The 15,151-nt window shown below is 45.1% G+C and overlaps 3 protein-coding genes across 6 annotated transcripts in view; 1 reads left to right on the forward strand and 2 right to left on the reverse strand.

Annotated features, from left to right (window-relative positions):
* Positions 1 to 348: 348 nt before the first annotated feature.
* Positions 349 to 12,720, forward strand: LOC106809915 (putative sodium-coupled neutral amino acid transporter 10). The gene is made up of 5 exons (XM_014813157.1): positions 349 to 457; positions 1,400 to 1,518; positions 8,418 to 8,616; positions 8,896 to 9,068; positions 9,508 to 12,720. The coding sequence occupies exons 1-5, from the start codon at positions 379 to 381 to the stop codon at positions 10,588 to 10,590; spliced, it is 1,653 nt and encodes a 550-aa protein (XP_014668643.1). The 5' UTR covers positions 349 to 378; the 3' UTR covers positions 10,591 to 12,720.
* LOC106809916 (protein SPEC3-like) lies at positions 3,812 to 6,248 on the reverse strand. Of its 4 annotated transcripts, none has more exons than XR_001393923.1 (5): positions 6,170 to 6,248; positions 5,587 to 5,804; positions 5,289 to 5,414; positions 4,384 to 4,698; positions 3,812 to 4,341 (listed from the first exon to the last, which is right to left on the reverse strand). XR_001393923.1 is itself a non-coding variant. In XM_014813159.1 (4 exons), exons 1-4 carry the CDS (start codon positions 6,201 to 6,203, stop codon positions 4,579 to 4,581), a joined length of 498 nt encoding a protein of 165 aa, XP_014668645.1. In that variant the 5' UTR covers positions 6,204 to 6,248; the 3' UTR covers positions 3,812 to 4,578. The 4 variants fall into 4 exon arrangements, 1 of the variants encoding a protein (XP_014668645.1); XR_001393925.1 differs by having other exon boundaries at positions 3,812 to 4,257; positions 4,342 to 4,698; XR_001393924.1 differs by having other exon boundaries at positions 3,812 to 4,257; positions 4,300 to 4,698.
* LOC106809907 (exocyst complex component 7-like) overlaps positions 12,687 to 15,151 on the reverse strand; it is a 19,355-nt gene continuing 16,890 nt past the window's right edge. Inside the window, exons 9-12 of the mRNA XM_014813145.1 lie at positions 14,995 to 15,138; positions 14,731 to 14,814; positions 13,887 to 14,020; positions 12,687 to 13,502 (exon numbers count right to left, since the gene is read on the reverse strand). Coding sequence (XP_014668631.1) covers positions 13,400 to 13,502; positions 13,887 to 14,020; positions 14,731 to 14,814; positions 14,995 to 15,138 — 465 coding nt within the window. The 3' untranslated portion in view covers positions 12,687 to 13,399. The remainder of the gene's footprint in view (positions 13,503 to 13,886; positions 14,021 to 14,730; positions 14,815 to 14,994; positions 15,139 to 15,151) is intronic.

The raw sequence follows: 15,151 nt of genomic DNA on the forward strand, positions 1-15,151 counted from the left end.
CGTAAGGGGAGGGGGCGGAAGGGGTGCGTAAGGGGAGGGAGCAGATGGGGGGCATAAGGCGAGGGAGCGGCGGGAGGGGCAGTATATGTGCGGTAACGGTAGGAGAGAGTAATGGACAAAATTTTGCCAGTGTAGCAAGGTGTAAGTACGTTCCCTTCCCTCCCTTATGGCAGATGTCGTCTCCTCTGTGTCGCACGTGGACGATAAAGCATTTATCGCCCATGTGCATATAATAGTTAATATGGTAATTTCTTTCTTTTCAAAAAAATAGTTGCAAAGGCATTTATGATCGACAGTTTGCAGCTGTTATTGCGTGTGGCCTGACGTGGTTTCTTTCTTTAGACCGCCCACGAGCACCACATCAGCGGGAAAACGGTGATGCCGGACCGCCGATTCAAGGGCATCACCGCGACGACGCTCATCCTCTGCCTCCTGCTGGGAATCGTCGTTCCAAACGGTCGGTGTTCACTCAGTCACCCGCACAGACAAAATATGCCCTTTTGCACAAAGCAGTTCTGGGCCTTGGTTCCAATTAACTACTATAATGGCTATTAATTCCTTTATTAATAGTATTAATAAATAATATATAATTAGTAATAATAATAATAATTAATATAATTAGTATAATTGTATTAATAGTAAAGTACTATTAGCTTTTGACAATATTCTGTGCCCACAGGCCAAACCCTCTGACAATAGTCAATAACATTGCCGGGTATCATTTGACATGAGGACAGATTGTATGGGAAGTCATGTCTTTACGTACATTGATGGTGACGGTTGCTAATGTGGGTAGTGGTGTACACGGTGGAATAAGCAGGCATTTGTAGTGGAGGTAGAAGGGGATGATCAATCGATCAAAATCGATCAATGAGTAAAAGATCAATCTAATGATACGTGGGTTATGCAGTCTAGTAACCTCTCCACGTATGGTTGTGATTGCAATTAGATCGTGTAATGAAAGCTGTGTGTAGGAAAAGTAATTGTTCTGAACTTATGTCTCTTATACAGGGTTCGTAGCGGGTCTTCCAGTCTTATAAGTACTTATTTTGACAAAAATAAAATAAGGGCCCTTATTAGTACTTATTTTTGGTCAAATCTTAGAAAAGTACTTAATAGTCTTTTTTTTGCCAAAGGACTATTTTTCAACATTTTCTGTGTTGAATTTCGGCGAAACGGCTGTGCAATTGTGTATATAAATATTATTAGTGTACTTTAATAGTCGGTGATCTATCAGAAATCGCGTAAAAAAGTCTTATTTTGGCCTCCAGAAAGGGTCTTATAAGTCCTTATTTCAACATGTGTCTTACTACTATGAACCCTGTTATATACTCTATTATAATCTTATTATCCATCCACTACATGACTGAATGATTACGAATGTATCGTTGGCTTGCAGTTGAGACGATTCTAGGGCTGACTGGGTCGACCATGGGCAATGCAATCAACCTCATCATTCCAGCCCTTCTCTTCATTCTGCTGATATCCAAGCAGACGAGTGAGAAATTTATGGCTCAGGTATGTAAATGTGATTAAGATGTGTGTGTGAGTGGCTCAGGTATGTGTGAGTGGCTCAGGTATGTGTGAGTGGCTCAGGTGTGTGTGAGTGGCTCAGGTGTGTGTGAGTGGCTCAGGTATGTGTGAGTGGCTCGGGTATGTGTGAGTGGCTCAGGTGTGTGTGAGTGGCTCAGGTATGTGTGAGTGGCTCAGGTATGTGTGAGTGGCTCAGGTATGTGTGAGTGGCTCGGGTATGTGTGAGTGGCTCAGGTATTTGCGAATGTCCCAGCTATACAGGAATATGAAATGAATATACAATGATAGTAGTGGTGTACACTCCGTTTCTCATCAGCAGACTTGATCACTCACATGTACTGTGAACATTACGATGTGTTTGGATCTGTGTCATCATTGGTAGCATAGCTTTCTGATGTTCCAATGGTTGTCAATAGCTAGTTGTTATTTTTATAAAAAAATTCTCCATCACTCACCAGCTGGTTCTCTCATACCTGTAGGCTCAATTGCCTGTATGCACTTTCCCTTCAGTGGACTTTGAATAGGTGCTACGCATTAACACTGGACAAACATAGGAAATAATTTGAACATATTGAAAACATATAGAAATTATTGTAAGGATACAGTCAGTGCTAAAAAAGTAAACTTCCAAATGCTAGCACTCACAGAGGTCCATGGGCTCCATCTATTTCTTTCCTGTTATGCATTAGTAAAAATCATTAAAAAAGGGTTGCAAATGCCTTGTATAGAAATTGCAAAATTGCCGAAAAAAATTTGTTTAACATGTATAATATCCTTATTTTAAATTTTAGGAGCAGTGGTTAAATATTATGAGTCAGTGGTGTTTCAGTCGTGGAGTCATCCTGTATATGTGACAAGAAACTAATAATTTAATAATATGCTCAACTGAGTTGCTTATGTAAATTTATTCAATAGAAAAAAATTGCATTTTAGTGATCACTCATAGTAATACGATCAGAATAACTAGCTCTGTAGAAATAAATTGCATCATATGCAGAAATTTGATGAGAAAGAAGTAATCACGTTTTCAAATACCTACATCAGATAGCTTAATCAATAAAAACACCTGTGGAACCAGCAATACCAAAGCCTCTGCATAATTTCTACAGAATTACGAGGGCAATTAAAAATTACTATGCTGCCTTCAGTTGCTTATATAATTTAAATATCCGCCACATCGTATGTTCATAACAATAATATTATAATAATAATAATAATAATATTTAGTGATTTATATTGCGCACGTTACATGCAGACATGTTCACGTGCGCATTACAAAGGCTGATTATAAAACAGCGGACTGCCACACTGTAAAATATAGATAAAATTAAATTACGACAATCCTGTGATTCATAACAAATGATTAATATACTCTACTAAGTATGCCACTGATGAAATTTTTGCAGTTTTCTGTGATTCACGTTAAATACGCTTGCACTCTCAAATTTAGATGAATATACTCTTCACTTAAAATATGTATGTAAATATTTCTTGGATATGTTCTTGCGAAATCATGCGTCGAGAGGACGATTGGAAATATAGGAAGTCTTGTGTATTCGCTCAGGATAAATAAGAGGTGGTGGTAAAAACCTGAGTGTGTGTTCTGGCCACCAACAGAAGGATGTGCACACACACCTAGTCAACACTCGTCATAGAATCAACAAACCTTTACCCTTCGGTGGAGAACTAGAAACCAAGATTGAAATAGCATACATCTCTGTCAGTGTAGGTGCTAAAATGCCCATGCGTTCAGTCTCCATGTAAAACAAAGGTGTTAAAACTATCTGTTCGTGCGAATCACGTATTTGGTTCAGAATTCAGGATTTCAATTTGATTCCTATAACTGTTCCTAATAATATCTACGTAGTGATCGTGAGATGGTCACTTATAAAGCCACGTTCGCACAAGCTCATTTATTTTACAATATACTTAACATATTATTATATTTATAGAATCCAAATGCCTACAATAATGTCGCTATATGATTACCCTCTCCATCTATCATGAATTACATCAGTAATGATGTATAAATATTAAAATCGCACACAAAACGTCCGAATGCACCGAATTTTGAAAGGGTGCCTGCTGCTCATAGGGTCTATGTCCCCCAGGGTACTGCCGGAACGTACTCTGGTACGGTCTGGTATACTGGAACATACCCTGGTCACTATTTTATATGGTTAGGGTTAGGGTTAGGGAGTAGGCGTAGGCGACTCCCTAGACTCGTTAGTGGAGTAGGCGAGGTACGGTCCGGCATATTAGATAGTGACCAGGGTACGTTCCGGTATACCGGACCATACCTAGGGTACATTCCGGCAGTACCCTGGGGGACATAGACCCTCTCAGCGTTACTGCTAGAATATCTGTGTCTGCTTCATCATCCCTCAGTCATTGTATGCGGTAGCTTAGCCGCTTGCAAGCTATACCTTCTCGCTTCTCACTACGTGGCGAGAAGGTAACTTCACGTTCCTACGACGTGAAACAGTCGTAGATCCTGGTCGACGGTAGCTTAGCTTGCCTCTCGGTGCTTGTCGTTTCTCTCAGTGTGGGGCAAGGGCTCAGCTCGTACAAGGAACTGACACAACTCTATCTACGTTATCTCTCAACCGGATCTCTATTGCCGGCTGAGTGAATAAACAACAAGTGGTCCGTAATCAAACCGAGGCCAGCTAGATAACGACTGAGAGACTGTAATACGGATCTCTATAATCGAAAGATACAGACCTCTAGATCTAATAGAGATAGCTATAATCGATAGATATAGACCTCTAGATCTAATAGAGATCTCTATAATCGATAGATATAGACCTCTAGATCTAATAGAGATCTCTATAATCGATAGATATAGACCTCTAGAATTAATAGAGATCTCTATTTTGTACTCTTGATAACCACTGTGAAGGATCTGCTTTCAGTTTAGCTTCTTTTGTTTCTGTCAGTCCGTATTGGAATTCTCTCCCTTCCTCGATTTGATTGGTTCAGCTGGGGGTCAATAAGGCTATCATGGTGAGCATGTCTCCTGGTTAGGCAGGACAAGAATCGTTATCAGGGTTGTGGAGAATATGATCGTTCCGGGCAGTGATGCTGACTATATTTCCACATTTTTGCGTTATTCGACGTTTCTTGTGCTAGCTCCCAGTTGCCTAGGAGTGCGTAGGTGGTAACTGTAACGAACGCAAGGTGCCGTGAGCGCGCTTCGTTCTGGGCGCACGAGAAATGCGTTTAGTTTCGACTGGAGACTTATTTTGTCACGCGGTGTGAGATGAATAGGCAAAGTCGCTATTTCTCCTACGCTGTCACGTGTGTGTTAAGAAGATGTGGAGAAGTGTATGGTGTATGGAGTGTGTGGTGTATGGAGTATGAAGTGTATAGCATTGTAGGTGGAGGTTGGTGGCTGTATGGAGTATGAAGTGTGGAGCAATGTAGGAAAAAGATGTCAAAGTGTAGTAGCGTGCTAAAAGATGTGGCATGTATAATTAAGCGTCATGTACACCATCACATTTAACGTCAGGAAGTGTAAGGATGCGATGTCTACACGTGTATTTGTCTTAGCGTGCGCGAGCGCTTAACCTTGAGGAATACAAGATGGCGACGTTTAACGTCAGGAAATGTAAGGATGCGATGTCTACACGTATTTGTCTTAGCGTGCGCGCGCGCTTACCCTTGAGGAATACAAGATGGCGACGTTTGACGTCAGGAAATGTAAGGATGCGATGTCTACACGTGTATTTGTCTTAGCGTGCGCGCGCGCTTACCTTTGAGGAATAGAAGATGGCGACGAGGCCTGTTACCCAGCAGCAGAATAGGCAGGAGAAGATGGACATTATCATGTACGTTGGGGGTATGTCCTGCTGAACGATGATAACACCAGGCGCCGGTTGCTGAAAGGGATAAAGCTTCACATAATCACAGATCAATCTATATGTCACTACATATATATATAATATATATATATATATATATATATTATATATATGTTACATGTAGGTCGGCTCGCTCGCGAATTGATTGATTAATAATATGGGCTCGATCGCTCGCGAATCGATCGCTTACCATTGTCTGTGCGGGATAACCCGTCGTCGTGTAGACCGTCTGTCCGGTGCCATAGTTGCCAGGGTAACCGTATCCCTGCAGCGGATCGGGCTGGCCGTAAGCACCCGGTTGCATGTAAGCACCTGGTGGCGCAGGGCCCCCTGGTGGAATGGGTGCTCCCGGCGGAATGGCGCCCAGCTGCTTCTGAGGGTACGTCTGGTCATAGGGGGGTGGAAAATCTTGGAAAGGAAAAGAAAAACCAATAGAGCGGTGGTTTTGTAGTCGGGCGAGTGTTTGGTTGTCGTAGCGACGGCTCACATCGCGCGCAGTTGAAGTGGCACGTGGCATTTTACGACATCTGGAGCATTTCGCGGAAACCTCGTCTTCACGAAAATGAAAAACCGTCGCATTATTTCAGCGCATTATTCTTCACATTATTTCATTGAAAATAGTTCAGTTTATATGTAGTAGTATTACGAGTATATTCCTGATGTGTGTGATGAGCTAGTGTGTATTATTGTATTTGTAGTGAAGATGCATGCACGTCGCTCAACAGAACATATGGCAGTGTTAACGTGATATAGCGCATAATAAGGTTGCTTACCGTTCGCAGCGTTGTTCCTGTTGTTGTCCTCCATGGTTGTACTGGTGCCTACTGCTTGCTATCAGGTGCAAGGTGCAATAATATGTAATTTTACGGCAAGGTGCTTAGCAGTGCAGCCGGCACGCATGCGCACTCGTTTATGTACACAAAGCTATAGACGCACGCGTGTACGTGGGTGCGTACGTGCGTGGGTGCGTGCGTGCGTGCGTGGGTGCGTGCGTGCGTGCGTGGGCACAGAGGTGGAGTGTGTGCATGAGTGAGCATTTTGCGTGTGTGCGTGTGCGCGTAGGTGTGTACGCATTATCACCTCCGCCAAGGGGTTAGCAGGAGGTTATGTTTTCACCGGCGTGTGTTTGTTCGTTTGTGTGTTTGTGGGTTTATGGGTTTGTTTGTGTACAGCCTAACTGAAAAAGTTATGAACGGATTGTCATAAAATTTTTAGGATAGGTCAGAAATGGGCTAACTTAGAATTGATGAGATATTGGTGCTGATCCGGATCCAATTAATTAATTAATTAATAACATTTTCAGGATAGGTCACAAATGGGGTAACTTAGAATTGATTACATTTTGGTGGTGATCCGGATCCAATTAATTAATTAATTAATTAATTAATACAATTTTCAGGATACGTCAGAAATCGGGTAACTTAGAATTGATTACATTTTCGTTGTCATCCGGATCCAATTAATTATTTAATTAATTAATTAATAAAAATTTTCACAGTGACAGAATTGAGCTGCCTTGGCGGAGGAGGTCTGTGCTCTCCGAGTGCTCTAGTTTCATATGTATTGCGTATGTATATTATCAAGATCTGATAGATACCGTATAAATAATACCGTATGAATACCGTATTTAGCAGCTTGTAGAATCGCATGATTGTCCGTGTGTCCGTCCGTCAACAGTTGGGCACAAATCTTAACCGCTCGACGTATGGTCTTGATATTCGGGACGTCGGGGGGGATCGTGAAAAGGACTCGGGATGTCGAATTTGGCGGTCAAGGGTCAAAGGTCAAGATGTGTCAATGGAGGGGTAATATTTCCCCCTTAACTTAAGGCATAGGAGGAAATACGGAATTGCGGCACAAATCTCAACAGCTCGACCTACACTCTTAATATTCGATGTATAGTGTGATGGGGAGGAAACCCATCACCAGCGCGAAATTGGAGGTCACAGGTCAAAGGGCAGTGGGGGAAAGGTCAGATATCAGACATTTTCTGAGGACATGGTCTAACGGACCGAGTGCAAAACTTTTTTGTTTCAGCACTGACCTACCATTTTTATCACTTTATTGAAAGAACCATGAAATCTACTTTCCGCTGAGGTGCGAAGAGTAAGTGTCTGATAACCTTTTGACCCTCAAGAGGAGGGTTAAACATGGATTTGTTGACTGTTAACAACGGACTGCTTTTGCTATTAGAGCCCCCTCCACACGGCCCCCCCCCCTAATACCACCAATACGCTCGCGCTCGACGCATATCCATGATAACATGTTAATATAGCGAAGTCATTAAAGCTACACAGCTATAGCTTTATTACTGTACTACCGGTATAGCAAAGCCTATCAACGCGGTGGCGGGAGGGCGCACTTGATTCGGTTGCCAGTGAGTTTATCAGAAGAATACCCGGCTACAGTACACGTCAGTTGAGCGCTGTCGCTCTGCGGCGCTTGTTAGCTCTTGATATTATACAAGTACCTACGTACCTGCCACTGGCAGCAGTATTAAGTGCACTGCATACGCGCTACCACCTCGTCTCATGTATAAAGTACTAATATAGGTGTAATGTGAGATGTAATGTGTGTGTGTGTGTGTGTGCGTGTAATAGTGAGTGGAGGTGGGGTGGGTTGGGGTGGGAGTCAGACTCGATGCCACTAGTAGTAGTAGTATATTTTATTTATCAAAACAGGGTAGCTGTAAAACAACAACAATGCTGGTTTCCATGTAGGCCCTGTTATCATACATGATACATCACTGTTATACACACACACACACACACACACACACACATAATGAGCACTGTCTGTGGCCTCTACACTCTTATACTTGCTACCTATATATACTACTATATATATAACTATTACTTTTATAAACGATTACATGTAGATGTAATATGAGTATGTAGAGAGTGGTGGTTGTGGGGGGCACATACATGCGTAAAGTGCATCTTGCTACTCATTCGTCATGGAGGTTTGGATGTTGCTACTAGATTCTCAAGCATCGCCTCTCGTTTCCTTCGTACATTTCAGTTTGTACTCGTCATGGGCATCGCCATCTTCGTCGCCAGCACCTACGTCACGCTGAACTCGGCGCGGGAGAGCGCAGAGGTGGCGCCGCCTGTCGAGGCGCGAGCGGACGTCGCGATGGTCGTGGACGACAATAGAGCGGTGCAGGCGACCATCGTATACTTAGCGGACATCCTTGAGAAGGAGAAGAAGAAGTTGGAGGGTAATGTTAAAAGTTGTTTTTCGATTTTATTTTTTTCCAGTCTTGGCTACATTTTCTGGTACTATCCAGAGTAAAAAAGAGAAGAAATTGTTTGGGAAATAATGTGAAAAACTCTTTCTACAATTTGTTTTTATTTTAAGTATTTTCTCAATCTTTCTCGATGTTTTTTTCCTGTGTGCACCCTCTCATTGAAATTCGTCGTAGAAGTTAAATAACGTTAATCTATGGCATTAACGTCGTTGTTATAACAGCATCGTTAATAAACTATTCGTTCCGCAGGTGGCGACGTCAAACCCGACGGAGACGGGAAAGCCAACGATGAAGACAAAGAGTTGCTAGAGAAGAAAGTGGAGAGAGAAGCCGGAGAGGAGGGCCTGAGGGAGAAGAGGTTGGAACCGGCTATCCCGGAGGCACCCGACGAGCCTCCCAGAAAACAGGAAGGGAAGAGCGAGGTGAGACTCTTGAGTCTGGGCGTGCATCCCCACATCTACCCCCCACCCCACCCCACCTATCTATATAACCACGTCAACCCACACGCACACCATTTTATTTCTATCCTACTTTATACACCTTCATCCACCTATGCTTACTATTCCAGGTCTGTTTGTAGAAATCCCACCACATCCACCTATGTTCATCTTCATTGACCTACGTATGACTAAACCCACCTCTGTCTATCTCTTTCATCTGTCTAACCACCCACATTTACTTCTATCCTGGTACATGGTTTCCCAAATCTAAATATGACATCCCCGATCCTCCAATATCCATTACGATTACTGTTAGCTCCGTCGAAACTCTTTCCGTCTCAGTTTTCGTCGGCTCACATCCGATCACGATTCCCCATGCCCCGTCATGCTCAATTAACACAACGAATGATGTTTACTCTAGGTGAAGGACAGCGAGAGTCGCGACAGAGACGGCAACAATGCGGGCGACGACGAGGAAAGGAGAGAGGAGCCGCTGGAGATTGCCGCGGGGAAGGCAGACGAACAGGTCGTCGCGAAAGGAAACTCGGAGAAGCGAGCGGAGAAACTGAGGTTATTCAAGGAGAAGGCCGGAAAGAAGAAGCAGCAGCAGAAGTGGCAACAGGAGGAGGAGGAGGCAGCAAAGGAGGTGCTTATCCCGGTTGACGAGGAGGAGAAGGCTGAGAAGGAGGAGGAGGAGGAGGCGAAACAGAAGGTCGCAGAAGAGAAGCAGGAGAAGTTGCTGGAGAAGCTGGAGCAGCAGCAGGAGCAGCAGCAGCAGCTGATCGTTCAGCAACAGCAGATCATAGAGGCGCTGAAGAAACACAAGGAGGACGACGACAAGGAGAGCCAAGACAAGGAAGACCAAGCGAAGCTGGAACTGCAGCAGAACGTTGTTCAGCAAAATGTTCTGCTGCAGAATGTTCCACAACAGGATGTTCCACAGCAAAATGTTCCACTGCAAAACGATCCACAGCAGAATGTTCCAATGCAAAACGTTCCACAGCAAAACGTTCCACTGCAGAATGTTCCTCAGCAAAATGTTCCACTGCAGAATGTTCTACAGCAGAATGTTCCACTCCAAAATGTTCCACTGCAGAATGCTCCTCAGCAAAATGTTCCACTGCAGAATATTCCACAGCAAAATGTTCCACAGCAAAATGTTCCACTGCAGAATGTTCCACTGCAAAATGTTCCACAGCAAAATGTTCCACTGGCAGAATATTCCACAGCAGAATGTTCCACTGCAGGAAATGTTCACGCAAGTCAGCAAAATGTTCCAGCACAAATGTTCACTAAGGCAAAATGTTCCATTACAAAATGTTTCCACTACAAAATGTTCCACAGCAAAATGTTCCACAGCAAAATGTTCCACCCCAAAACGTTCTGCAGCAGAATATTCCACAGCAAAATGTTCCACTGCAGAATCTTCCACAGCAAAATGTTCCACAGCAGAATATTCCTCAGCAAAATGTTCCACAGCAGAATATTCCACAAGGAGGGATGACAATCCAGCAGGGAGCAGTGCCAGTAGATGCTAATCAAGCCTTAAAACGGCAGGAAGGAAACCTTCACCCTCTGCCGAACATCAACCAAAACTTTGCGCCGCAGAACAACGCTCCTGCACAGAACATCGACGTCAACGTCAAACCCGCACTCAACGCCGACACTGAATTCGTGGTCCGCGAAAACCTTCCAGCACTGAACGCGAATCGTAAAGCCGTGCCCCGGGAGAAACCCGCGTTGAACGCTAACCGTAAATTCGTGCCCCGACCCGACCCACGCCACGGCGCGGCCGCGGCTGCCGCGGGGGCCGGGGTCCAGCAGTCGAGGAAGAGCCTCGCGCTACCCGGCAAGCAGGACGTCGGTCAAGCTGCCCGCGTCGTTCCCGCCGTGCCCGAATACGTCAGCCTCGGCTCTGACGATGCAGACCGGCCGCTAGGGGGCGCTAAGCGAACGGGCGAGGACGTCCTTCTTCAGGACGCGTCCGCGAGGAGGGTTAGCGCCCCTGTCGGTAACGCGATCGGGGAGTAGGAGCGAGGGTCGCGTCTAGTCTCCCGCGCGGCGATGGCGAGGCGGTGGTGGGGAGGGGTTCCAACGTGAGCGAGGTGCGGGTCGGAGAATTCCTCTGCAGACGAGGACTGCTGCGATCGAAGCCACTGCGCTTGCGGTCAACGGAGACCCAAGGTCACGGTCACAGTCAAGGTCACGGTCGTCGTCGCGAAACCACGAAGCTGCGGCGTTATGACCGCAGAAAGGTGGCGTAATAAAAGCAGCGTTTGCGCGTTTCAAGCGTTGAGATGTGCCGAAGGTGGCTCAATGGAGGAACCGATCGTGTTTGAAGCGTTGAGATCTGCGCGAACGTGCTTCCTATGGCAACGTCGTTTACTGTGGAGTCTCGATGACATCCGCGTGGTTCCACGTCGTCTGCACTGACGTCATCAGTTTTTGCGTTTCTTGCGGCTGACGTAGCTGGGGGCTGTGCAGTCCCCCCCCCCCCTGCTGCAGCAACGGTCGCTATGTGGCTATGGCGCTTGGTGTGAATACTAAAGCTCGCTTGGTTGTTATTATATGGCGTCTTTCTGACGGAAAACTTGCTCAAATGAATGGCACGCGGGGCTAGATCGCCTGACGGTTAGGCAATGCCTCGCAAGCTACGCTGAAACGCTTCACTCGTGTATCAAGCAGTATTATGGCATCGTGTTGTCACTGCTTAGTCAGACGTACTATCACATATGCAGTTCATTTGATCGCGTGGCATGTATCGGTATTAATGTCTATACTGGCGCATCTTGATTGACAGTTTTCACACGTTGAAACAGTAACGACCATGACTTTTCTTCGAAATAATTTCAAACTGTTTGCAGAGTGAGCTCGTTGTAAGGTGAGATCGTAATATAATGGCAACACTATTAACGGGCGTTTTGTCATTGGTGTGGTCTGCAAAAGCAGTCTAGCAGATACACTGACTGCACACGTGGGGAGAAGATAGGGGCAGCAGTTCAGTAAGCATTTATTAAGTAGTTAATAACAGCAGTTATTAAGAAAGCAAAATCCATTCTTCACGTGACAATCTCGAGGCCTGCTGATGGATCTATGTTATCAAGTGGAGTTCAGTTTAGTTTTTCTCGCTTCTTTGTTGTATTCAAGCATAGTAGGTTTTTATCATACAAGGTGGTTTTACTCGTTACAATTACTTTGAAAGTTGGGTTGGAAAGCTAAGAGCCGAATGACTATAGGCTTATGAGAGAAAGTGTCGGGAAGGATGAGATGAGGTGCATAGGGGCCTGATGTTAAGTAAGCACAGGCTACAGGACAAATACACAACATATAAGCCAAAGCGCGCGCCTGTATTCGTCGTGTACTGACTTTTAATGAAACGCCCCCTGTTTGTATATATATATATTAATTATATAAGGAGTGGTATGCCATTTAATGAAATCGTGAGTCAATGGTGTTCAGCAGTTGTTATTATGAAATCATTACCAACTGTATGTGATATTTAGTCTAAATACAGTGATAACAAATAAAACCCCTGATGATATTGTGGACCGGGCCATTTGTCTATATGATGAACAACATATATAAAACAATGTCCATGTATGTGGGTAATAAATTATTTTTTTATATATGAAAATCTGTTGCCGTATATGTATATATACACATGCATCGATGATTACAACGTATAGATTCAAAGTAGGTAAATTAATATGTTTGCAATCACGAATAGAATTTACAAGTTGATGCTATCAGGCGTGAATAAAAACAGTTTTGTCTTTATTCACTCTTGATACTATAGGATTAATGATCAGCTCATAGCAGCCATTGCTATAATTTATCAGCACACTACCAGCGCACACACAGATCAATAGTTTTTGCAAGTTTGGTCTGCCGGGAGATACATAATATGCTAGCAACGTCTGTAAATGCCGGCTCTGTTTCTCCATAGAGCCATGTCATAGAATGAAGGTCAAACAGCATTGTGAAGGGTATAGTCATCCATACCTCAGGCACCTATCTTCAAGAGCAATTAAGCCACCGTCAATTTCCGCCGACTCCTTAGATGGAAGTACGAAAAAATGATCGGTTTTCTACCTCGAATTCGGGGTATATATATGAAAGAATGATAACGATCGTCTCAAGTCCAAGATTTCATAACCTTTGTAGAACATCTCGCGTGAAAACGTCGTGATGTTACGACACGTCGCAGACATTTCTGACGACGACCGGCCGCGCCGATGCGCAAACGTCTTTCGCTTCGCGGCGAAGGGCGTTTGAAGGACGCGAGGTCGCTCGCCTGCCGCGGACACGTCTCCTCAGGCGGCGATGTCGAAGAAAGAGCCGAGCTCCTTGCGAACATCCTCCGCCGTGTACTTGATGTACTTCTCGTTGTTCTTCGTGAACTGGTACTGTGAATATCTGTAAGGAGGGTTCGCGATACGTGAACAACACACCCGCTCGTCGGCAAATGCCGCGTACGTTCACGTGTGAGCAACATGAGGTTGTGTGTGTGTGTGTGTGTATATCAAGAGTGAATTAAAACAACTTTGTTATATATATATATACATATTATTAGTGATTATCCTATTTAGATCGCAATTTTAATCGCAAAATCGCAGGAGAAAACAATTACCAATTTGGTTAAAAACTATTATGCTATGAATGCTCAATAGGATTTGCCACCACATAACTAAAGCAGACAATTTTAACAATTCTAGTAATTCTATCGGCGACGTTTTTTCTATGGAAGCGGGCGACGTCTGTGCACACGGGGAGTGACCTCTGACCTCTGACCGCACTGACCTCTGCAGGAAGGTTTCGTAGAGTGGCAGTACGAGCTGGGTGTTCTCAGCACGGAGGCTGTCGCGCAACTCCCGGTCCGGAATCGCGAAACCCTTCTGCGCGCGAGCGATCTCCTCCATCTCCTTGTTGAACGCCTGCGAGAGACGAGGAGAAAGATGTGAAGAGGAGTGAGGAAGAGGAGGAGGAGTGAGGAGAGAGAGAGGAGGAGTGAGGAGTGAGGAGCGAGGGAGGAGGGATCGCGAGCGATCTCCTCCATCTCCTTGTTGAACGCCTACGAGAGACGAGGAGAAAGATGTGAAGAGGAGTGAGGAAGAGGAGGAGTGAGGAGAGAGAGGAGCGAGGAGTGAGGAGCGAGAGAGGAGGAGTGGGGAGAGAGAGAGGAGGAGTGAGGAGGAGTGGGGAGAGAGAGAGGAGTGAGGAGAGAGAGAGGAGGAGTGAGGAGAGAGAGAGGAGGAGTGCGGAGGAGAGAGGAGTGAGGAGGAGAGAGGAGTGAGGATGATAGAGGAGTGACGAGGAGGAGTGAGGATAAGAGAGGAGGAGAGAGAGAGGAGTGAGGAGGAGAGAGAGGAGGAGGATAGAGGAGTGACGAGAGAGAGGAGTGAGGAGAGAGAGGAGAGAGGAGTGAGGAAGAGTGAGGATTGAGGAGTGAGACGAGAGAGGAAGAGTGAGGAGAGAGAGGAGGAAAGGAACAAGAACTAAAAGAAAAGAACTGAAGTAACAAGAGGAGTAATTAACATACTCTTTGCTAGAAACCTAACTGGTCCTGACAGGTCCATCATGGTATACAATCTCGCCACAATAGAGTTACGGTGTTTGCGATACGTATCGATTACGAACCACGTACCGTGAATTTATCTTTGATGAGTTGCCGGTCTCTATCCTTCAGTTTGTCTGTCGGTTTGTAAGGAAGACTCAACGATCGGGAGTCCTGCGTACAAAAGAAATCGCATACGCACGTGCTCTTAGATAACGCATTCTAGATGGGGTCCACTCCTGTGTGGTGCAGTTATGCTTACACTAACTGGCAGTTATCATTGAATATCTGTGCAGTACTGGGCAGTGTGATGAATGCATACCTGCTCTGTACAAAACAGGTATCACAGCACACCTGTGCGATGCCAGGTAGATACTTGCACACCTGTACTGCACACGTGTGGCTCCCGCACACCCCCACACCTGTACTGCACACGTGTGGCTCCCGCACACCCCCACACCTGTACTGCACAGGTGTGGCTCCCGCACACCCACACACCTGTACTCCACAC

This window comes from Priapulus caudatus, unplaced genomic scaffold, assembly GCF_000485595.1.
Source record: "Priapulus caudatus unplaced genomic scaffold, Priapulus_caudatus-5.0.1 Scaffold395, whole genome shotgun sequence".
Taxonomy (NCBI): domain Eukaryota; kingdom Metazoa; phylum Priapulida; class Priapulimorpha; order Priapulimorphida; family Priapulidae; genus Priapulus; species Priapulus caudatus.

What these genes read in the sequence shown, in the direction of transcription:
- LOC106809915 (XM_014813157.1), top strand. Translation starts at nt 379, where the DNA reads ATGCCGGACCGCCGATTCAAGGGCATCACCGCGACGACGCTCATCCTC. An exon ending in GGGAATCGTCGTTCCAAACG is followed by an intron (nt 458 to 1,399) that starts GTCGGTGTTCAC and finishes GTTGGCTTGCAG; the next exon opens with TTGAGACGATTCTAGGGCTG. An exon ending in AACAGGAAGGGAAGAGCGAG is followed by an intron (nt 9,069 to 9,507) that starts GTGAGACTCTTG and finishes TGTTTACTCTAG; the next exon opens with GTGAAGGACAGCGAGAGTCG.
- LOC106809916 (XM_014813159.1), bottom strand. Translation starts at nt 6,203, where the DNA reads ATGGAGGACAACAACAGGAACAACGCTGCGAACG. An exon ending in CAGGAACAACGCTGCGAACG is followed by an intron (nt 5,805 to 6,169) that starts GTAAGCAACCTT and finishes TTCCTTTCCAAG; the next exon opens with ATTTTCCACCCCCCTATGAC. An exon ending in GTTATCCCGCACAGACAATG is followed by an intron (nt 5,415 to 5,586) that starts GTAAGCGATCGA and finishes TATCCCTTTCAG; the next exon opens with CAACCGGCGCCTGGTGTTAT.